The sequence below is a fragment of the Delphinapterus leucas genome, unplaced genomic scaffold (assembly GCF_059928025.1).
Source record: "Delphinapterus leucas isolate spDelLeu-1000000601 "Yukka" unplaced genomic scaffold, BTC_Dleu_Yukka2 spDelLeu_asBTCV2_sq61, whole genome shotgun sequence".
In the NCBI taxonomy this organism is placed as follows: domain Eukaryota; kingdom Metazoa; phylum Chordata; class Mammalia; order Artiodactyla; family Monodontidae; genus Delphinapterus; species Delphinapterus leucas.
Genome location: NW_028322270.1, coordinates 664918 through 688803, shown reverse-complemented (window position 1 = coordinate 688803; position 23886 = coordinate 664918). Strand labels below are relative to the sequence as shown.

Here is a 23886-nt window from a genome sequence, read left to right as displayed (position 1 = left end):
GTTCTGCAGAAATATGATGAGGCTTTAGATCTTTATGTTAGTTCTCTACAAAACCAATTTATGGCCCTAAGATGTACCTTCCCACCCAGCCCCATCCTTACCAGGATCAAATATCATTGTAAATGGAAAAGTCAACAACACATAATCAACAAGCTAAGTTACAAGCCAGTGAAGTCTCGGAGGTTTGATAGAGAAAATTCAGATTTATCATTATATGTAAAAATAAGATGATATGAAGAACTCAATCTAAAAAATATTACCTGGAGATCTATAATCTCTACAATAGTGCTATAAAAAGTAAAGAGCTAGAAATCTATTTAGATGGTTTTCCTTACAAGAAAGCACTTTCTGTATAACTTTTAATGTACTATTGATGAGAACAATGCAACAAAATTCAAATAAATACCTGCAGATGTCCTACAAGAAGAAGAGAACAGAGTTAGATGTGACAGGGGATAACTGGACTTCAGGATGAGTAAGACCCTATACTTGACCTCAATAAATTAACATGAAATACAGTGGATGAGTCACGTACAGAATGTCAGAATTCTAAAAGGCCAAGCTAAGTACCAAAAGGAACATGTGGGGACTCTTAAGAAGGAAATAAAATATTGGTTAGTTGATTACGAAAAGGCAGAAGGGAGTAGGTTCCCTTTGGCTGCTCTTTGAAGAGATCACTTCCTTTCCCCCCTAGTCCTGAGGCTAGGGTGGCATGGGCAATAGAGGAATGTGGGGACTGAGAATCATTTCTACTCTCACCAGAGTGGCTGGAAGCAGATTTTCTTACCAGGATGTAGTAGTATGCTAATATTTAAGGGTTCTTGAGGTCAGAGAGAAGGGTTTGAATACTCCGGCTCCATCTCTTGCTGTGGGTCAAGTTTCTTGCCTTTCCAACACCTCAGCGTCTTTACCTGAAAACTGGGGATGATGATAATGTCTCCCACCTGAGTGGAGTGTGAGAACTACATGATATAGTGCATACGCAGGGCTAAATTTGGTGCCTGGCAAACAGAAAGTGCTCAGTACGGCAGGCGAGTGTAGTGACAATAAAGGCAAAGATGACGGGGGTAGTGCCGGTGTTGCTTCTGCCCCCAGAACAGGCTCTGACTGGGAGAGAGTTAAAGCACCTTTGGGTTCATGGGGGTTTATATATAAGCAACGGTTGATCAATGTGAGCTGGTTGTCCAAATGATTATGTGCAATCTAAGAAAAAAATGGGCCTCGGATCTGCTCAGCTACTTAATAATATTAGCAGCGGTAGTAGTCAAAGAAGCTAAATTTTATTAAGTGTTTATATGCCAAACAACGTGCTGAACGTTTTAAAAGGATTTACTCACTTATTACAACGAGGCTATACACTAGGTTCTGATAATGTTATTCGTCTCTTTCAGATGTTGACTGAGCCTCAGACGGGTTACAAAAGCACCTAAGATCCCGTTGTCAGTACATGACGGAAATGAGTTCAAATCCAGCCTGTCTGACTTGTTCTTAATCACTAAGGTATGAAATTAAGCATGTTGCCCTTTGCCTGATTCTCCTTCTGAGGCCTGAATATTTCACTTAGCTCTCTGAGTGCAGAAGAGAGAAAATTCTCTCTCCTTGACCCAACTTGGCATCAATATCCAACTCCCCTTCTCAAAATGGGTTGCTTCAACGAGCAGCAATGAATGCCGGGGTCATGGACCAGTCACCTTGATGACTAAGAGTCAGACACTAGGGAAAGAAAATGCTCTGTGACAAACCTACCCTTGTACAGCAACAAGACAGAAATGGGGGAACAGGGCAGAAGATAATGGAATAAGGCATAGGAAAAATAGCACCTGGCATCGTGATAGTAATAATAATAATAGTAGTAGTAGTAATAGTAATAATAATAGACTTTACTATGCTCTAGGCATTGTATTAAGTGCTTGGTGTAAGTGACTTCATTTTAACATTGAAAACAAGTCTATGGGGATGAAATATTATTAACATCATTTTATAGGCAGGAGTATTGAGGTTCAGGTAATCAGGTAAATTGCCCAAGCTCATATGGTTAGCAAGTGGAAAGCAGAGATTGGAACCAGCACCTACACTCCTAACCATTATGCTATAACCATTATGCTGAAGACATAAGAATTCCAATGGTCTTTCCCCATAACCCACTCCTGCACTCCAGACTTAAATACTCCAAAATCAAGAGAGAGCAAGCTTGGAGCTGCCACTCTTCAGTGAGTGTCAATCATTTCAAAACAGTGTATTTGCTAACAAGATGCAGTTCTTGTGATAATCTTCTCAACCAGGTATCAAGAAACAGGAAGCAAAGATTCAAGTAACAGTATGTTCCTACTTACGAGGAAGGTGGGACAGCATAGTTGACACTGGGCTTAACTGTTCTGGAAAACGTGGTCCCAGTAGGCATACACGCTGGTACATTTTCCCCACCTACCAAATACAAAAGAATTATTTCATTTCCATGTTGCTCTTCAAAGTTCCACCTCATTCGTGCCTGTCATTCATCCTCTGGCCTCTTCCTGTCTCCATTTCTGTACAGAAAGGTGCTGAGTCTCTGCTCTCGGATATAAAAAGGGTGTGTTAGGAGAGGGAGCCATGGTACCTCAATGTCTTTTTTTTTTTTCACCTTAATTCTATTATGCCAACTCCACTGAACTTAATTAGAGTGAATACAGAATTACACAATTACCCTCTGTTCTATTCTTCAGATGTTATATTTTGATAAAATTTACGACATGCTGCTCTCCCCTTGAACACCAGATGAACACTAGAAATGGATGTGTGTTGACATAAAATCTGTTATAATTACAATTCAAGTATAGCTTACATAATGATAGTGTTAACATAAAATTATAGATGTGTAGAGACAACGTGGTCATGCATTTTTTAGTATAAGTACATGCTTAGACCAATATCTGTTAGCGGAATGAAGATGGAAGAGAATTTTGGTTAAGCCACAAAGGCTGTTTAAGGACTTGCAGATAGCTAAGGGGAACTCAAAGACCAGTAAGATAGTATTTCCCCTGCATTCAATTGCAAATTCAATTGCAAAGTGAAGGGAAGATGTGTAATTTCCCCTATGGAAATTACAAGACAAGTACATTTTTTCCCTTGAATACCTGGGTAAATGCTTAAATTCTAATGTATATCAGTGATGCAAATTTTCAACTGAGTTTGATAAATCATAAAATAATAATTATACATATATGTATATAAAACTGCATGGAACTAGACAGTTCAGAATTACTTCTAATTAAAGAGGTACCCTATGGCAACTAACTTAAACCTTACAAAATATGGTTCCAAGTACCCTATCAGAGTGAAAAGTAGGAGACGGAAAGGTTTATTGTAAATGTTTGTAGTCATGGTGTCTTAACTAAAACTACTGTGTCACAAATACTATTAAAATAATTGTGACATTTTATTCACTTTTACTGCAAACAACAAAACAAACTATAGGTATTTTTTCATTTCAGGTAATTATTTTAGCTAACAGTTATTCAATGTTTTGAGAAGACAGAGTGCTAATTGCATGACTTCATTTTATCTTTAAAATAGCGCTTCCATGTCATTATTCTTAATATCTCCATTGTATTAAAGTGTATCTCTAGTTCACACCTTTCTTCAGAACTGCAGACTTGTGTATCCAACTGTGTACTCAGCATCTCTACTTGGACGTCACGAAAACATCTCAAATCTTATACCTCCAAAACTGGTCTTTAATCCCCCAAACATGCTCTACCCCAAACTTTTTCCATCTTGGGTGACAGTAACCACACCTTTCCAGTTTCCCAGGCCCTAAATCTCGAATTCACCCTTGACTCCCTCTTCCTTTCCATTCTTGCATTCAATCTACCACGAAATGCTGTCACAACCTTCCCAATGTGCCACTTCTGAGAATTACCAGCCGCTAGCAGCCTGGTGCAGGCCACCAGCATAGACCTCGAGGATCCTGTAGTTGCCTCCCGAGATTCTCCCTGACTCCACTCTCTCCCCACATCCTCAAGGCCACAGATAGAGTTATGCTTTTCAAACAAGAGACAGTTCATGCCACACCTCGGCTAAAATCCTGCCCCTGGCTGCCTACATTTAGAGTAAAAGACACAATGCATGTGATGGCCTCCCAGGACTTACCCAATCCAACCCATCACATATCCGACCTCCAGCCCTCCTGCTGTCTCTTCCTCCCCACTGACTAAGTCAGCCAGGGTGGCCTCCTTGATATTCCTCCAAGCTGCCCGGCATATTTCTGCCTTAGAGTTTGGGGACTGGTTATTCTTGCTCCCAGGGAGTGGTCTCCCCATCATACATTCTGACAACTCCCTCACTTCAAGTCTTTGCTCAAATGTCAACTTATAAAATCCACCCTGACTACCCTATTTAAAACCGGAACCTACCTGTACACTCCTCCAGCACTCCCAACCCAAGCCTCTTCAGTGAGCTTCACATCCTTTTCCTTACCCCGTAGCGCCCGTCAACTTGTGACAAAGCACAGAATTTATTTATAACATCCGTTTCCACACGAGAGTGTAAGGAGGGAGAAAGCATGCAAGAAGGAGCACGCAGGCAAAGGCTCTTGTCTGATTTATTCATTGATACGTCCAAGCATAGAGAACAGGAAGATGCTTGATAAATAGTCCTGAAAAAGATACAGATGAGGAAACTAGTAGTGAAGCTCAGAAAGTTTAAGTAACTTCCTCAAGGTTCTAGAGCTAGAAGAGGGTCACAGTAGAATTCACACCTGGGGATGTCTAACTTCAAATCTCTTAGCCTCTCTGCTATCTTTTTTTTTTTCTTCTTTGCGGTACGCGGGCCTCTCACTGTTGCAGCCTCTCCCGTTGCGGAGCACAGGCTCCGGACGCGCAGGCTCAGCAGCCATGGCTCACAGGCCCAGCCGCTCCGCAGCATGTGGGATCTTCCCGGATCGGGTCACAAACTCTCAACCACTGCGCCACCAGGGAAGCCCCTCTCTGCTATCTTAAGTCCATGCAATTCAGGATTTGTTTTAATCAGTGCCATGGAAATTCTCACTCCACTGAATAGGATCACTAAAGTGTTCTCTGTCTAGATTTATATATATATTTTCCATTTAAACAAAGGAAACAGAAGAGGGGAATTCATCATGGGTTATTGCGGTAGTTTTACAGCAATTTTAGCAATAATGACATTTAAGTAATAGTGATATTTAACGATAGCATAATAATAATAAAATAATAGCTCTTAAATGTATTGAAGACGAATCGCATGCTAAACTCGGTGCTAAAATATATCCATGTATATTTTGTGCAAAATCCTTATGAATATTCTATCAGATGAGCTTTATGTGTAACTCCACCAGGCATACTTCTCTTATTCCGCTTTCAAAGATAAGGAAATTGATGAGAAGTGTGGTAACCGTTTGATCAAGATGAGACTGGTAATAAGTTGTGAGTATGAATTTAAATTCAGGTCTAACTCCAGAATTTGATTCTCAATCCATACATGAAAATTCTGATAATTCCTTTGATAAGGGTATGTTCTCTCCTGGAAAACATCCCCCATTATGTCTGCCTGCGCTCATACCTTCAGAACACAGTCAACTTTGAAACATGATAAAAATGTTTAAATAGTGTGCTTTAATAAATGGAAATATCTTCATCTAAACAATAACACAAAAAGGCAGGCTGAGCCCTCTGAAGTGGCTTCGCTGCTATCTTCCATCCAGAACAAGAGAAGGAATCAACAGCTGCAGAGTAAAGAAAGCATGAAACCCAGAGATGGAGGATTCTGTAAATGACCAATTACAAGACTATTAAGCCACACTTCCACAGCAAGAGGCAAAATATTCCATTAAACTGAAAATTTTTCTACCGCTAACTCCAAGGCCCACACAAACATTAATGTTGCATTTATTAGGATGTATTTCCCGTGCTCTATCAACTTGACTTTCAGCAACTGTATTAATACAGTCCTTTCGCTTTGCACATATATCTGAATGATGGATTCCATTACTGGAGTTTTGTAGAAAGAGTGGAGTGAATGAAGTAAAGTTTGGGAAGAGCCATCATAATCCATAATGATGGGCACTGAATCAGGACAAGAAGAAACCTCTCTTCTCATTTATTTGAATGAAAATTCTACTATATATTTATTGCCTCTGTACAGGGCCATCTGTTGAATAGTGGAAAACAAGCATCTTTCATTTGGAGGTAGGATTTGTGTGCTCAAGTTTCTATGGGCCTGCAGAATTAATCTTGTTTTAGAAATGAAATAAAATGTAATTTCTTACTGTAAGTAGATGTGGTTAAGCAACTGGCAACTTTGATGTCTTTAAATCACTGCAGTTTCAGGGTAGGCAAATCTATAATTATTTCAAGCACTTCTTTATTGGTGCAACAATTGAGCAGTGTACATAGTGGTCAACAACCTGGGCATTGTCAGACGACTCTAAGTTTGAATCTAGACTTTGCCACTCACCAGCTATGTGACTTTCAGCTATGAGAATCACATTCTTCAGCTTTGCAGTGTGGATTATTATATGCCCTTTGCAGAACTACTGTAAGAACTAAATGCATATGGGCACAGTGGCTCATAGTAAGGGCTCAAATTAGTACTGTGGTCACTACTAGTAGTATTGAAAAGAAATTAGAACTTCTATTCTCATAAAGTGGGATATGTGTCCCTTTATCATTGTAATTTCGTATCATTTTACTTTTGACCTTATAATTTAATAGCTTGATCCAAGAAACATTTAGCAGTAAATATAATTGAAAGAAGATTACCTGTCAAACATGAAATACTGTAGCATCAAGTGTGCTGGCACAATACTCTTCTCAGATAATTAACCTGTAAAAATATGTTATTGTCTTCTTTTTAATTAAGCACATTGAACATATATATTTACTGTGCCAGTTGGCGAAAGGTCCATTAATTAATCAGTCTAACTATGTGTTGCATAAACGTCTTCTAAACATAATCGTATATGTATTTTATTTGTTGGGAAAATGTGTTTGAGATTGTTCTTTTCTGCCTATTTAAAGTAAAAGAGGGTGAGAAGTAGAGTTAGGCTTAATGTACTTTGTACTCCATTATGCCATGAAAATGCTTCTGTGCCCTGGAGACAACAACAAAAGATTTGCTTTAATGACAAGAATCAAGTATGTTCTAAAGCTTCCAGGTAGGAGGCGTATAGGTTGCAGTTTATATCAGAAGTCTTTGCTCTCTCTCTCAACTGCGTCTAGATGGGAAAGATGTGGTCACAAATGCTTCAAGGTGATATAGTAAATGTTGGAAAAGAGGGGGGTAGGAGGCAGAGTTTTGAATATCTCAAACCTGAGCTAGAAGGATTTTATTTAAAGAAAATAGCGGATATTATTTTTCACTTAAGGAATGCCACTCAGCAAACCTGACATTAATGTAGGAAATTAGCTCTTTTAGCTATGATGCTTTCAAATGCACATTACTGAAAACAAATTCAAAATAGTCAAAGGAAATTTAAAAACAAAAACCAAACAACAACAACCACCTCAACAAACAAGTACTAGAAATTCAGGGATGCAGCCATATTCAGATACAGTTGGATCTGCAAGTTCCAGAGTATCAGCAGGGTTCCAGCTCTCTCTCCATCGCTCAGCCCTGCTTACCTCTGCAAGACTTTATTTTACAGAAAGTCTCTTCTTGTGCTGGATGGTCACTGGGAGTCCCAGAGTCATATCTCCCCAGCTTAGAAATTCCAGAGAGAAAAGACAATTCTTCCATTTTTCTCTGAGAGAAAAGTCCTGGGGAGGAGTCTGATAGACTCAGCCGAGGTCAGATGCCTACCCATGAGCCAATCACCTGCTTTACTGGAGTTCATCCCCGGGGCCCGTGAGGAGGCAGGATGGCATTATCTGGCAGTTCTCCAAGAAAAGCCTGCTGTTTTTGTAAGATGAAAGGGGAGAGGACATGGATAATGAAACCTGTATCTGCTTCTGTAAAATCCACAGAATCTTACTCCCTGCCCTGTGTCGATGACCATGCAGTAAGCTGACCCAGGAGGTCATTTTGCCCACAACAGTCCTTATATATATGACTAAGGAACACACTGGTAAAAGAATATGGAAGAAAGTCTGAGTATGACAAGTCAGCTAGACTGGTATTAACTAAAAAAGCTGTGTGAAAATATCCTGAAAAAGTTGCCCCCAACTCACTCAAAGTCCAAAGTTGGAGCTGGAAATACAATGTCATGGAGTTTGGATAAGAACAGGTTTTCTCCAAGCTGAACTATGACACAGAGATTAGAGACTTCTAGAAACTATACTTTTTCAAAGAAAAAACATCACACGAGAAAAATGAGGCCTAGAAAAATTAAATGACTTAAGCTAATTAATGGCAGGACTGAGACTAGAGTATACTTTGTGTAATTGGCTATGGTCTTTTTGTTTGTTTGTTTGTTATCACTTCAGAACGAGACAAACTTAAAGAAAGGAAACACAACCAAAACTCAGTGGTTGGAAAAGAGACGGATGTGAACGCCATCTTGTTTCTTACGTATAAAAAGTTACCCCTCACAGTGTTTTGGAGGAGAAAACGCTGGCTCTTCCCAACGTTGGTTACATACACAAAGATTCCAAAGACAAGACAAGTGCTTTGCAAACAAAGTAACTAGAACCAGCTCAGGCTTCCCCGCGCCAGGTCCTACGTTCCACGGTCAGAACCACCAACTGTATCCCCCCGGGTAACAAGGTGATTCAGAAAAGCTGGCGCCTTCAGAGAAGGGAGAAAACTTAGCCGGGAAGAGAGTCAAGAGGAAACTTGCTCAGCTTCTTGCTGGGGTCTGAAACGATCCCAATAGAGTCCTTAAACCCCTCAGGTTTCCCCAATCAAGCACCCACGCCTCCAACCTGGGCCACCCCAGATCTGACTATCAGACGACAGAAGTCTGCGGACGCACGGAGAGCTGACCACCCCACGAGAGGGACCTACGCGCGGCCGCGCCCACTCACCTGCCGCTCCGCGGGAGACGGGAGACCTGCCCCGGGTCCAAGTCCTGGGCGTGGCAGACTCGCCCCTCTCCGGGCCCGACTCCAGCTCACCTCGGCGCCGCCCGCCTGGGCGCCGCCATCTTGACCACAAAGGGGGCCTCGCGCCGGAGGCCCCTGAGCGGGCGCCCTGAGCGGAGCCGGAGCGCCGGGGAGGCCCAGGTCGGCGCCCTACGTCCCCCGCGCGCTCGCGCCCCGTCCACGAGCGACGAGAGTCCCGCACGCAGCGCCCGACCCAGGCTTCCGCGGAACCGGCGCCCCGCGCAGCCCGCACCGCGGCTAAGGCGGCGCCGAGGGCGGCCCGGGCGGAAGAGCGGGCGCGGGGCACGCGCTCGGTAACCTGGCAACGCGGCGCAACCCGGCGTCTTCGGCGAACCCCAGCCCTCCACCGCGAGGAAGCACGGACCCCCGCACCCGCCGTCCAGCCCGCGCCGCCCCTCGGTCGCTCCGCCCGCCGCTGCCCGCTGGCTATGGTCTTTTAAATCCGTGATACAACGTCTATATGTAACAAATCTGTTAAACCCTAAATGTTTATGATATTCAAGTAATCCATTATCTGAATTATTCTTGAAGATAAAACATCCAAAGACTTCTTAATTGTATGGGTATACATACATAAAATACACGTGGAGGTAACTTCAAATACAGTATGTGCCTGTCTCTATTCCTTCCCTCTCCGCTCTTCTAAAAAATGCCCCTTTAAAAATTGCTCACTCACCATCTATTAGGTAAATTTGCTGAAACACAGTAAATGTGGAGACAGAAATTGTTATAGAGACTATTCCAAATGGCACTGACACCTGTATTTATGAAATTTTTAAAAGGGTAAGTTAGAGTTGTTTTTTTTTTAAAAAAAAAAATCCCACTATAGTAACACCACATCATCCTAGGTGCCCAGTTCTATCCAATTACATAAGATGGAGAAAGAGAGAGAGATAGAAACAGAGAGAGAGAGAGAGAGAGAGAGGAGAAAGAGAAAGAAGAAAGGAAGAAAACCAACTACTTATGTATAAAATGTTGCTCCCAAAGTTTGAGATTATACTCAAGCATCAATGAACAGAAAGAAAACACTTACAAATTTACAAATGTATTTCATTTATGGTATGAGGGACACAGGTTTAGATTTGCAACACGCTCCCACAAGGGTCAAATTGACCACTTTTTTCTATCTAGTTGCTCTTGAGAGAACAAAACAATTGAAACAGATGCCATTCAATTCCAAGTCTATAGCTTAGACCATGTCACTGCACATGAAATATTGTTCATTCAGAGTCAGCACATAGCAAGAGTAATTTATACTCTCAGAGTATTTGCTCTCAAGTCAATAGCAGCGAAGCCTTGACTAAAAACGTTCCCATTACTTTCCATTGTAATATATCTTACTTATAGCCCATGAAACAGTGGTCAGGGGAGATTTATTCTTTGGACACCATATTATATAATCTCTCCACTTTAAGCCATCCCCCACTCGGCGATTATTTTTTAAATATGTTACTCGTAGTCAATATTAATTTACATTTAATCTTTCTTAGCATTATGAGTATTATTTTGTACAGGCTCAGAAACAAATCTCCCGAAATTCCTCCCTGATGCTCCCTTCAGGCTGAAAATGCATTGCAGTGTGGCTGCAGTGACTTAATTCTAGTTGGCAGAGCCCTGGCCACACACTAATTTCATTAGCCTCAAACTCCTGGATTTGAAAGATCCACTGAATATGATTCCTGTCCTCTGACACGTCACTTACTAACCAATTCAGTGTGCATACAGAGGAGAGAAAGGACTTGCTCAGCTCTGGCCCACCGGCAGGCAGATGAGAATTCCCAGTCAGAGACACTGTTTACATCTGAGTGGTCGTTCTTGCCCGGGTCCTCATTTTCAGGAAGGAACTTCAATCCAGGCTTTGCCGGCAGCTGCAGCATTTGTTACATCCATTACTAGCCCCTTCTTCCTTCCTGCCCCCCAGTGCTTAGCATCCCCCATTTCAGTCACTAAGTCTTCCTTCCCCCAGCCTAGAAGCTTACCTCACCATAACTTTTTATCTCAAATGATAGGTTTGGCACATTCCCCACAGCAACCCACAGGGACTGGGGAAAAGAAAACTCAGATCTCTGGAGAGCTAAGAATTCAACCATTTAGAGAAGTTTCTTTTATACAGGACCGTCTTCATTGAGCTGAACCCTGCAATCCCAGAGAAGATTCACCTACCCGTTCTTTTCCTCTTTCCCTAAAGTGACTGTGTCTTTGAACAATGGGTCTGTGTTCCACTATTCTCTCTATTCATTTTGCAGGTTTACAGAGGCTGGGAAACTGGGGACTGGACTTACATGCCAGGAGCTTCTAAGATCACACGCAAAAATAAGGCTGCGGGAAGAGATTGTTGGAATCTATCTCTGTATATTTGAACATGGGCAGTGGTTAACCAGGATGCTCACACCAAAGCTTATATCCAGCTTGCAGCACAAGCTACAAGTTGGTGCATCCCTCCTACTACCAGCCTCTTCTCAATAAATGCAGGTGAAAACTGGGGGCTCTTTTCCCTCAGCTGTTCAATCCAACATGAATAGCTGCAATTTGCAAATTAGAGGAAAATGACAGAGTTTTCTCTGAATGGTTTTGGTCCCAACCCACACTGCTAATGCTGGCATTCAGTTCCTTTCCTTCCCAGCCCAGGGAACGGGGGAACTAAGCATAAGGCAAGCGTTCTCTTTTCTTGCAAGTGCCTCAGATCCACACACCAGAGAAGGAATCAGCTCCCCCTGGAATCTTTTTCAGCAAACACAATCCTTCAGCCTAGTCTGCAAGCTCTCTCTTGACTTGAAGATTTCACTCTTTTTTCGACAGGCAGGCCCATCTGCAAGCTCCCAAGCTCCAAGTGAAGGCACCAAAATAATTTTTAAAATGTCAAACAGCAAATGTGCCTTCAACCCCCAGAGCTCCAGTAAAAACACGGTGAGTTGCGCCTGTGGTTCTCAGGTGACTTCTGGCCTCATCCTCCCTGCAGCGCTGCCTCCTCAGGTTCTCTAGGTTAAGCTCAGAGGTAAAGGAAGTGCTTCTGGGTTTTGCTTACAACAGCCCAGGCTCTTCCTGAAAGCAGTACCTCAAAGTGAAGGCTGCCCAGAAGCACTTTTGGCCTTGCAAACATCTAGAGGTGACATACTCAACAGGTGCTAGGGATGCTCAGAGGCTCAGAGGGGCCATACCAGGCTGCAGCTTTAGACAGACACCCCTCCTTCTGGCACAAACACAAACTTCATACCCCTGGGTGCTGATGTAGTGACAGCTTGAATCTCACAAGGAGTCCCCTCCAGAAACCCAACATGCTTCAGGAAAGGCACTTGAGAGGGAGCCAACTTTTTAGCTACGGGGAGCATAAGGGTCAGCCAGAACACCTGGAGAAGGGACTAACTGAGCTTGGGTCCTACCAGGCAGGGAGAGAGCTGTGCATTAGGAAAGGATCACTTCAAGACAGAGATGAACAAAAAACTTGGAGATAGGGGTAGAGAAGGAAAAGAGAGGCAGAAATTGAAAGGGAGAACATAAAAACAGAGAGACCAAAAAAAAAAAAAAAAAAGCAGGGAGAAAGAGACACAAGGAGAGAGACACACAGGAAGAAAGACAGAGAAACAAGAGAACCCATAGTCACGCATACCCTGAAACTCAATTTCTTCATACAGAAGCCATCCATCTATACCCAGGGCGGCACAGGAGCCGTGGGGCCGAGGCTGCGGGAGCAGGCGGTGAGAGAGCACTGCAGCACCGCCCACGGCTCAGCTGGCTCGATCCGCCGACCTCGCATCTTCCGCCGTTGCCCGCCTGCACCCGGAGCTAGAGGACCGCCCGGCCTTGCTCAGCGCACCCTACTGCCTCCTTCCAGGCGCCTTCTTGTCTGGCTCTGAGAATCGCCCTCAAAACCCAGGACTGGGGTTGGGGGCTGCGTTAGGGAGGTCGTGGGAAAGGATGGGCACAGGGTGGGTGCAGAAAAAGCGACTGTGTTTCGCAGTTAGCATGAGCTCACCTCCGGGCTCTGAGCTGGCAGGAGTAGAAAGCTGATCGCCCGGCTCCTGCCAGTGGCCGGATCGCAAAGGCAGTTTAGACGGTGCAAACAACTGCCCAGAGCAAATCACCTGGGGGCACGTCTGCGGGTGGCTTCTCCCCGCTTGAGGACAGTCCCCACGCCTTCCGCCCCATGCCCTCGCAGAGACAGGTTACAGGTCGGGAAATCCAACCCGAGCGAAATGGGCAATTCACGTCCAAATGTAGGTGAAGAACTAGCCTTCGGTTTAAGAACTGCCTCCCTAAGCTCTTCTCGAAATTTTCCAAGGGAGCTGCAGCTTGTCGGGCGGCTTGGGGCAGGGAAGCTGGGGAGTTGAGAAATGCCTAGTTTCTAGGCGTCTTCTCATCTTTCATATTCCTTGCGCCTAAGTGGCTCTCATAGGAGTCCGGCACTTTTACAAGCCTGTTTTGGAACCATATTTCACTCTAATGCAAACCCATTTAAATCATCCCCTTGTTTTTCGGAGACTGTTTCTTGTCAATGGGGCCATAAATCCAGAAAGTCAAGCCGGATGGAGTGGAGCGCGGACAGGGGAGAGGTGGAAGGGAAATGAATCAAACAGGGAAAGTACCTCCTCGGGTGAGGTGGGAGGGATTCGGCAGGATCTCCAGGGTGGAAATGAGCGAAGGCTGACCAGACCCCGCACCCCTGGAGTCCAAGCCAGCCTTCAGGAAAAAGAGCGCGGGGAGCTACGGCGCGCTCTGCCCCGGAGGGAGCGCCCCCCTACCTGGAAAAGCCTCAGGATGTTGGCTACCATGATGGAGACCGAACTCCCCGAAGCCCCAATCACTCCAACTACTTTCTCGGACTTGACGAAAACCGGAGGCTCGCCGTTGGTGCAGCGCACTTCGGAGGTGTCCTTCTGGATGAGCGCCTGGACGAAAGTGAGCGACTGTTCGAGCGCATAAGTGTCCCTGGAACAAGTGTCCAGGATCCGCGCTCCCAGCGTCACGTTGGGCAGCAGGTTGGGATCCCTGTTGATCTGGTCCAGGGCGTAGAGCATCGCTTCCAGCCTGTGGATCCCGTTCTCCCTCTTGATGTCGCCACAGGGCACTCCGCTGGGACCCTTCGCGTGCACCGTGAACAGCCCCCCGAGGGTGACGTCCCCCTCGATCCGAATGGAGTGCGGGGCGTACATCTCCTGGCCGCGCGCCGCCGCCGCCAGCGCGCACAGAAGCACCTCCAGCGCGCAGGAGGGAAAGTTCATCAAAGTCAGGGCGCGGAGCAGCTTCCCCAGCTGGACCATGCTGCTCCCGCGGCTGCGGTGGTGGCGGCGGCACTCGAGGGGACGGTGGCGGGCTCGCCGGAGTCCTGGCCCCTTGGGGTGAGCTCCTCCGGGGAAGCCCAGGGTCTCCTGCGGGCGAGGAGGGTAGGGGCACCCGGGGAAGGGCAGCCGGCGAGGGTGGGGGGCCCCGCGGCGCCTGCCAGCTTGGGGCGCCGTGCGCTCTTGGGTTCCCCGGCCAGCGCGCCGCGCTCAAGCTCGCGCTCGGTGGCTTGCAGCTCGAGCTCTCCAACAGCCCAGCACTGGGGAGAGAGCGAGGATGGCTATCGCTTTAAACGCGCGTTCGGCTCCCTCTCCTCCTCGGCCCACTCCCTCCCACCCTCGCTCGCTCTCAGGCTCTCCCCACCCTTCCCAGCGCCCACCCTTCCCACGGTTTTGCATCATCACGCAGGGAGGGGCTGCGTGCTGAGGGAAAGGGGGAGGGAAAGGGTGGGCGGCTGTGGGGGGGGGTAGTAACTCCGATTGGGAGTTTCGAGGTCCCCAGGGAATCTGGGGATTGCAGGTCGCAGTCGAAGGCTGAGCTCCTGCTTCGGTCTCACTGTAGAAGCCGCTCGCTCGCCCGCCTGCACCCACACGGACATTCTAGGCACAGGGTGGCATCAGCCCCGGACAGGGCGGTTCTAGCTGGGGCTGACTGCTTCCAACCCTGAGGTCCGGAGCCGGGGCTGTCAGCGCCGGGAGAATGCGAGGTAGTCGAAGGTGATGCCGCCAAGCATGAAGGGTAGTAGGGAGACCCCAGTCTCTACTGCTAATTCGTCTGTGCCAGTTTTTCCTAAGAAAAACACACATACACACAGGAGCCTGATCTATGACCTAAAGAACCTTTACGCAGAGACTTCTCCGGGGCCAGGCACAGGGCTAGCCTGTAGGGAAAGACGCCAACAAGAAATGCTGGGAATGGAAATGCATCTTTGGTCTTCAGGGGTTACTGTGGCCGGAGCCGTATGAAGTAACCCTGGTCTCCAGTAAATCTGTGGCGGATTCGCTCCTTTTCTTCCTTTCATCGCAAGAGATGGAACAACTGAGAACTCTGCAGAGCGCACTTTCTTCTCTGGCGCTGACAGGTGTAAGGCTCCCTCCTACCCATTTCCAGAGGTGCTTTTGGGCTGATGTCAGGTTTCTTCGGGCAGGAAATAGCAAGAAAGAGGTGACAGTAGGAGGAGCAGACAGAAATCTCCCCATCGATCCAGTGATCCATTCTTTTTTTTTTTTTCTGGCTGAAGATTTGGGGGGGGCTGGGGAGTGGAATCAGGATGCCAGAGCAGGTTGTAGTGCAGTTAGGAAGCTGTTTTTCAAAGGTGTCCCCTCCTGCAGGTCCAGCCCAAACTTGGCCCATTAAAGCAACAAGTGGCCCTAGTTCCTACACAAGGAAGGGCAATGTATCTGCCCTTGGTGCCCACGTGTACTGCTTATGGTGGTCTCTACTCTTGCTGAGCCTTTCTGTTGGAGTGCAGCGAAACTGTCTTATACAGAATTGAGGGCGCAGAGAAAACCAAAACAAGACTATACTTTCTGTTGTAATGTTAGTGTACTAAAGAAAAATGTCCTTGCACATAAACAAAACAACACACACACACACCTAAAACGTCAGAAGTTGGAAAGTTGGTTGTCTCTTCCACCAACCACCTGTATGACCTTGGCACTTCTGTTCCTGTGCCTGAGTTTTACTTTGCCCATCTGTAAAATGATGAAATTGAATTGAATGTTTTACAGGTTAACTTTTAACTTTCAAATCCTCTGTTGAAATAGGCCATGCACCTTTGGCCATGGTGTTCTTTTTAGACCAATATCCTTTGTTGCTTTATGTGTAGGGCACCCGTTTTTTGATACCCAAACAACACTTCAAACATTTCCTGGTACAGAGGATTTTTTTTTTTTCTTGTTGACCACCCATTTATCTTCCTTCTAGGGAGAGTCCAGTCCATCATTTTCTTTTCAGACATGCCCCTCCTCCAGGTTTCAATACTTAAGGTTTGAGGAGGAAAAAAACCTTCTGGCTACAGTGTTCAAGGAAGGGAATAGAGGCTAACAAGAGCTAGGCAGGGCTAATCCCTGGACTTCTGCTGGAGTAACGAGGTTGATGACATAGGCTTACCACTGTCCAATAGACAATCCGTGCCGGAGTTAAAAGAAAAAGGAGCCTCCTTCCTCTAAATGCTTTATGTATATCTTTGGACAATGTTACACTATTTGATTTTGTAAACACATACCATTTTACTGCCATCTTCAAGAAAAGTGATGTAAAAGCTATGCGAAGCTACCCCTGTATACAATGTGATCATCCATCACTCATAGATGTGATGCCCTGCTATATAAGTGCACACCTCGTGCAACCTTATGCTGTGATGCGCCCGCCCCTTCCAGCCAGCCCTGGAGCTGCGAGCGTATAAGCCCGCAGCTGTGCCAGAAGCTCCCACATAAACAGGGAAATATTTGAATCCCATAATGAGAGATACCAGAGAGGAGAAAAGGCAGAGAGAAGAAGGGGTGGGGAAGAGAGAAAGGGACCTGGTTAAAACATGTGAACTCCTGGATCCACATGTGCCTGAAAGATTGCCTCTTTTTTTTCAATTATATAGTATTTTATTTCTGTTGTTTGAAGTCAAAATATCCTCTTGTAACTCACCTATTCTGCTATTCAATACATTGGATCAAAAAGGCTGGAACAAGTGAAATAGATATCCTGTTAAGGCAGCATTAGCTAATTTGGAAAGGGGGAAAGAAGCAAAGCAATAGAAAGGCATCCTTGGGAACACAAATACTGTGATCCTAGTATTTAGGCATCAGTACCTCAGGCTATATTTGATAGAGACTGTATCCTTATTTAGTTTTTAATTTAAGGCTGTTTAGTAGGCACTTGGTGCCAAAAAATATATTTGAAGAGCTGTGTTACAAGTAATAACACTTGATTTTTCACCTGCCCACGTGAAGATCTATGTTCTCCTCTTCCATTTCCAGGTCACAGCTTGCAATTGCTCAACAAATAGTTCTTGGCTGACTGTTGAATGTTGCCTTATTCTGTGTTCTCTCTTTGCTCTACTCATTCTCCCCAAACATCTGGCAGCAATCGTTATCTTCTTTTTGTTGCAGTCATCTGTGTGCCTATTTTATTTCCCTTGCTAAGCTGGAAGATCCTTGAGGGTAAGCGGCTAGGTATTATTTATCTTTTTACCTCGGACAATGTTCAGAATGGTGTTTTGTACCTAAGAAGCACTCATGTGTTGAATGAATCAGAAATGGTTTGCCATTCCCCACTGCCTTTATCTCACAATAACAGAAACATAAAGTGGGCAGAGCAGAAACGACGGCAAATAAATTGTCCTCTTAGTCACAGAATGCAGTTTCTAGAACTTAAAGAATAATTAGTAGATTTTGAAATAATTTTGTTTTACAAAAATTTCATAAGATTGAAATACTCTAACCTTAAAGCTCTCGATCAACTCTAAAGGAAGGCTTTAATTGGCTCTTCCTGAGTCAAGTGTTTATTCCTGGGCCGATAACTGGGGCCATTGTCATAATAGAAAGTGTGATTTATTACCAGAGAAAGAGGAAAGTGACGCTGGGCTTGCAAGATATTTATATCTTCAGCCAGAGTGCATAGGATCTGGAACTTAATCGGTGACGCAGTATTTGTTTGAGATTATATGAATGAAAAATCTTTGTGTAAGAGTGATTAATCTAAAACTTGGCCAGTCATTGTCCTAGTGTCATATTAAATTGCAGGAGAATCTAGTTTTAGGCACAAAGATCATAAATATAAAATGTGTTCCCAGGCTTGGTTCTGTGTAGTCAGTAATCTGTACTCAGCCACTCATTAATAAAACTGAAAGTTAAGGACTCAGTCCTAACTTATATGCTTAGTATTGTATTTTGTTAACAATCTCAGTTTTATTTTCTTTGTTCTCCCCGTCCATCATCTTCTGCAGAAAATAATGTCTCCACTTTCAATTCCCTGTCTATTTAAATCCAATTTGTAATTTATAAAGTTGTCCTCCTTAAGGGCTGCTGCTTCTGCCACAGTAATGTACTCTGGCCATTATTATACGCTTCCATCTTTCATGTAGGTCTCCATCCATAGGTTTTGTTTTCATAGCTTTCTTTTTCTTGGCGGTACGCGGGCCTCTCACTGTTGTGGCCTCTCCCGACGCGGAGCACAGGCTCCGGACGCGCAGGCTCAGCGGCCATGGCTCACGGGCCCAGCCGCTCCGCGGCATGTGGCATCTTCCCGGACTGGGGCACAAACCCGTGTCCCCTGCATTGGCAGGGGGACTTTCAACCACTGCGCCACCACGGAAGCACTATACTTATGATTTTATATTTGCTTATTTACTTTTGTCTCCCCCCTCAGCTCAAGAGAGACTATATTCATCTGTGTTAATCACTGCTGTGTTTCCTGAACATGCCTATAAATCATACTGAAGAATGGTGCCTGAAATTTGGTAAGGGATCCATCAATTTTCTTGGCTGGATGAAGAAATGTGTTCATAAATTAATGAACAGATCTTCGGGGCTTCTGACTTGAGGACTAATGGGAAGAGGATGGCAAGTGGTTGGGACAGGGTACTGCAAGAAGTAGTATGTGGAGTACTCTGATAGCTATCCTAACAGATAAGATTGTGTTCATTTAAGTAGTTTTAATGAGAGAGCTGGGAACTAGGGACACACAGCATTAAGGTTTTTATAATGCATTCTGTAGAGTTCTTTTTAAGTCTGTACAAATATCATTGAAAATATATGCATACATATACACCTCTGTTACTTTACTTAGTGCTTTACAAGAGCCCCTCAAGGAAGGGATAGTAGCAACTCTCAGTATCCTTCCTTTATGATGAGCTTAATTTATTCAAAGTTACATCATAATTTATTTGTAACTGTGAAACTAGACTTAGTTATTGAATAGACCCTCCCTAGAAACATATGACATTAATAAAACCAACAAAACTTTGTTCAGTTTCCAATGATAGACACACTACAGACTCAATTATGGGCCATCCAGTTTAATGAAGGGAAGAAGTGATTGAACAAATACAGAGCAAACAGAATATGAAGTTTTATCCTCCATTAATATTAGTAACGGATAGTGTGGGCTGCAACGCCTTCAAGATAGCTTGAGACCATCATCTCTGTGTCATGGGCAGGGGGATGTTCAGCCAGGATGTCTTTCACTGTCACTGAGAAAAATTTCCATAATATATAATGATACCTACTGAAACTGATATGGGGCATTTGGGTAATTAGGAATCCATTAGCATATTTTTCCGGAAGCCTTGACTACAAAACGAAGATAGTAGATTTGGACACTTTCAGCCATGAAGAAGTTGTTTGGATATTCATCTTTATGCCTAATGAAATAAGCTTATTTCATCTCTGCAGCTTCCCATATACCATTTTCCTACCTCTGTTTTATGTTTGGAAAGACTTTTAGAAATTGAAAGTCAAGTTAAAAAGTGAGTGACAACTTAAATGATATATGGAATATTTTGCTGACTTACAAGAGCATGCAGAATTAAATATGACCCAGTTCAAATGTTTATTTTAACGTGTCTGTTGAGGTGGAGTTTTCAAGGTGCCAGAAAATGAGAATTCACCTTCCAGTGTGTGTTACCAGTTCTGTTCATTGCACAGAATCATCTTCATAAAACATACGGTTTGCTATGTACCTGGTATATATCTCAATTAGTTTGAAGAATTTCTCAGATACCTCTTAATATGTAGTGCTCCAATTCCAATCTCGCCATGTCCTGTACCAGTGACACAGCACACAGGAGTTTTATTTCTCTTTATTTCTCTGGGTTGTTCAGAACCCAATGAAAGAACGATGGAATGGGATCAAAGAGATCAGGGTTCTTGTCCCAGATTTACCATAAAATAATTGTGTCCTCTTGGGAAAATTATAGTCATTCTAGGTCCCTTTTCTTTACTTTGACAGAGCTGCACTAGATGACCCCAAATAATATAGCACTCTTTCAGTAGTAGCTTAGATGTCATTGGTATTCTGAAACAAATGAAGACAATGACACATGGAGCTGTGCAACATCTCTGTAACTCTGTTGTCTTAGAGTTGCCTCCATTTTACAGATGATAAGATGACTGTGCATAGAAGTAGATGTTTGGAACCAGCGGTTCCAAAGTAAGTGGAGGTCAACCACAAATTTCCTTCCTTCCTGAAGCTCACTTAGCCAAAACATAGGCTTCTGAATAGTAAGCTGTAAAGCATATTATCAGTACATTTAAAAAGAAGCTATTCTTCTAGGATTTCCAATTAATAGCAGGAGGTTTTGAAATTCTTAAAAGATCATCTAATTTTGTGAGATTTACAGCTCTATTTTCCTGTCAAGCAAGTTGTATTAGTGCCAGACAGTCATCTGAGCTTCTGGATGCTTCTCTGAACCTCTTGACGTTTTCTTCTTGCTATTCTTGCTATCTGAAATTCATGCCAGATAAGCCTTTTTCTGGAGCGTATGTACAGACTTGTGTATTTTTATATAGGAAAGCGATGCAGTGAGTCAAGTCGGGGGTTAAGCCCTCATTCTCAGAGTGGTACTGAGCTCCTGGTGAAATATAATTATCATTTCCTCAGAATCGAAAAGCAGTTATCTCAGGTGTATAATCCCATTAACTATTTATACATTTACGTATGATACATGTATTCATTGTACCTACGAGGTGTGTTCTCTTTGGGAAGTACAAAGCTCTTAGAGACATAGGTTGTTCATTTTTTTGTTTTCCCACAAATACTGTGACCCTTTGAGCAGGAAGGTCTATATTTTACTAACATCTAGAACCAGCAGTTAACACGGTGTCTAAGATGTAGTCAATAAATATGAATTAGATAAATGAACACATTTTTATGTAAGGGCCAGGACATGGACAAATAGAAATTTTTCATTTTCAGTCACAAAGCAACAACAGACATAATAATGATACAGACAACAAGTGCTACGGTCATTCAAAGAAGGCATAGAATAGATAGAAGGATCTCCTCTGTGGCACAGGGAACTATACTCAATATTTTGTAATAACATCTGTATGGGGCACCTGCTCCACACCAGGCCCTATGACAGGTGCTTACATACTTTCCCTCTCCCCCATCCTATGGGGAAAGTACTCTGCTATAGATTTAACATTTGCCTTCCCCAAAATTCATATGTTGAAATCCTAACCCCCAAAGTGATGGTATCAGGAGGTGTGGCATTTGGGAGGTGATAAGGTCATGAGGGTAGAGCCCTCATGAACAAAATTAGTGCCCTCATAAAAGAGACCCCACAGAGGTCCCTCGACTTTTCTGCCATGGGAGGTTACAGAGAAAACACGCCAGCTGTGACCCAGGTAGAGCATACTCACCGGACTGTGAATTTGCTCGCACCCTGACCTTAGACTTCCAACCTCCAGAACTATGAGAAATAAATTTCTGTTGTTCATAAGCTACCCAGGCTCTGGTATTTTGTTATAGCAGCCCAAATGGATTACGATAACCTCTGTCCTTAGGTTTCAGACCCAGAAACTCAACTTTGTAGAGGTTACGAGGACCCTAAAACCACTCAACCAGGCAGAGGCAGATTTGAAATTTAAGTCTCCAATTCCACATGTAAGTCTATCAGACCCTGTCTCCAGACGTGATGTCATGAACAAGAGCTAATGCAACAAAGAGTTTACATGCAGCAAAACAATTAGCAAACAAAGTAAGAATATAGTAGACCGACTGTTTTTGTCACCCAATAGCCATTCACCACTCTTCCAGTTGAACAGAAGCCATGCCCCGTGGGCACATTCAGCCCTGCTGTTTTCACTTCCCAGATTTGAGGGGTAGGAAATTATTATCCCTCCTGGCCATCAGCACCCTGACCTCTACCACCCACCGGGCCAGCTTCAAGAACAGCTGGATCCACCTGTTCAAATGAAACAGGTCTGCTCTCTGTGGTGTTGGCTTCTAGTTCAAGCAGCTCTCCCCACATGATAGCAAAGCTGGCTCCCAGCAGTTGCAAGCATGAATCCTACCAGCCTAGCAGTCCCAACAGATACCTTTTAAGTATTTTTTCCCCAAAGCTCCAGTTAAAAGTCCTAGGCTGATTGCAATTTGACCTGCTCTGGACAAACATTTTCTTTAGAACCAAGAAGGCTGTCAGACAAAATACAGGATGCCCGCCTCGTTAAAGCTGAACTTCAGATAAACAGTAATTTTTTTAGTAGAAGTATGTTGCATGCAATGTTGAAGACACCCTAAGAAGTCGTGGTTTTCATCTGCGGTTCACCTTTAACTGGGCGCCCCGTGTGGGCTTTGCCGGCTGTGGTGGGTGCCGAGCGGGGTCGGCGGGGACGGTGGGGGACTGTGGCCCGAGCCGGGTTGCACACCCAGCCCACAGCGTGCAGGGAGAGAGAGGCAGCCTCGTCTCCGCTGCAGGAGCTGAGACGGGGAGAAGGAGAGCGCCCCAAAAGGAAACCAGCTGTCCCTCCCAGGAGAGAGGAGATGGCTGTTCAGCAGCCAGAAACAGCAGAGGAGCCCGAGCACAGAAGCGGCGGCCTCTGAGGACGCGGCGCACATATTTCTGGTGGGCGAGGGGCACGCGGGCCGGTCCGTGGGAAAGAGGGGAGCCCGCGCCGGCCCCTCCGTCTCCCGAGCCTGTGCGTTTCCCTAAAAGAGCAGCAGCTGTGCAAACTGACGGTTCACAGTTGTGATAAATCTCCTTAGGAAAGCACTTCGATTAAAGTCACATCTAACTAGAACGCAAGAAGTCATCCCTGAACAAATCAATTGGGAGAGGGGCAGCTCTGGGCGCGCACCCACCCCGCTGCTGTTTTGCTTTCCCCGCAGGACGAGGGCCGCTCACTGGGTCGCGGGGACAGCGCGCTGTCTCAGCTGGGGAAGAGGCGCTTCCTCAGGACACATGCAAAACCCAAAGTGTGAAAGGAGGCCTTTATTCCATTCCTTTGGGGGATTTCTTAATGACGTAAAGCCCAACTTGGTTTCAGATCTGCCTGTCGTTTCCGTGACAGAACCTTCCTGGGGGGTCCACCAGCAGCGGGGTGGCCAGGCGCCACAGGGCTGTGCTCTCCTTCCCAAGCCAGTTCATCTCCATCTGTAGCATTTTCAGAGAAACTCTCGGATAGGTTTTCTCCAACAGGTTCTTTTTCCTTCACTTTATAAAGTCATTCTCCTGCACAAAATAAACGGCCTGAAGACATCACTGAGCCTCTTTTTCTCCCAGGGTCAGGGCCAGCACGGCTCCCAGACCACAGGGGCGCAGGACCTCACAATGGGCTTCAGGCCTTCCCCTCTCCTCCCGCCCCTCCCACCCCGCCCTACCCCTCCCCTCCTCCCCTGCAGAAATCACATCCCTTTCTCCAGACTCCCCACTTCAGCTTGACTTCCAGCAGATCTTTACCCTGCCAGTTAGTAATTCAGGACTAACTAGGTGATTGCTTTCATTTATGGTAGCACTTGGCGGGGGGGGGGGGGGGGGGATGAAATGGCTTTGCCCCTATTCTTGTTGGAAAAATAAATTACACCCACCGTCACTTGAGATCTTATTTTCCCCCCAATCAAGCAAATTAGCAGC

General features: G+C 44.9%; 1 protein-coding gene across 1 annotated transcript in view; it reads right to left on the bottom strand.

Annotated features, from left to right (window-relative positions):
- LOC149743880 (uncharacterized) overlaps positions 1 to 12789 on the bottom strand; it is a 104197-nt gene extending 91408 nt beyond the window's left edge. Inside the window, exons 1-2 of the mRNA XM_089906088.1 lie at positions 12685 to 12789; positions 8958 to 9468 (exon numbers count right to left, since the gene is read on the bottom strand). Coding sequence (XP_089762214.1) covers positions 8958 to 9468; positions 12685 to 12789 — 616 coding nt within the window. The remainder of the gene's footprint in view (positions 1 to 8957; positions 9469 to 12684) is intronic.
- Between the last annotated feature and the right edge of the window lie 11097 nt (positions 12790 to 23886).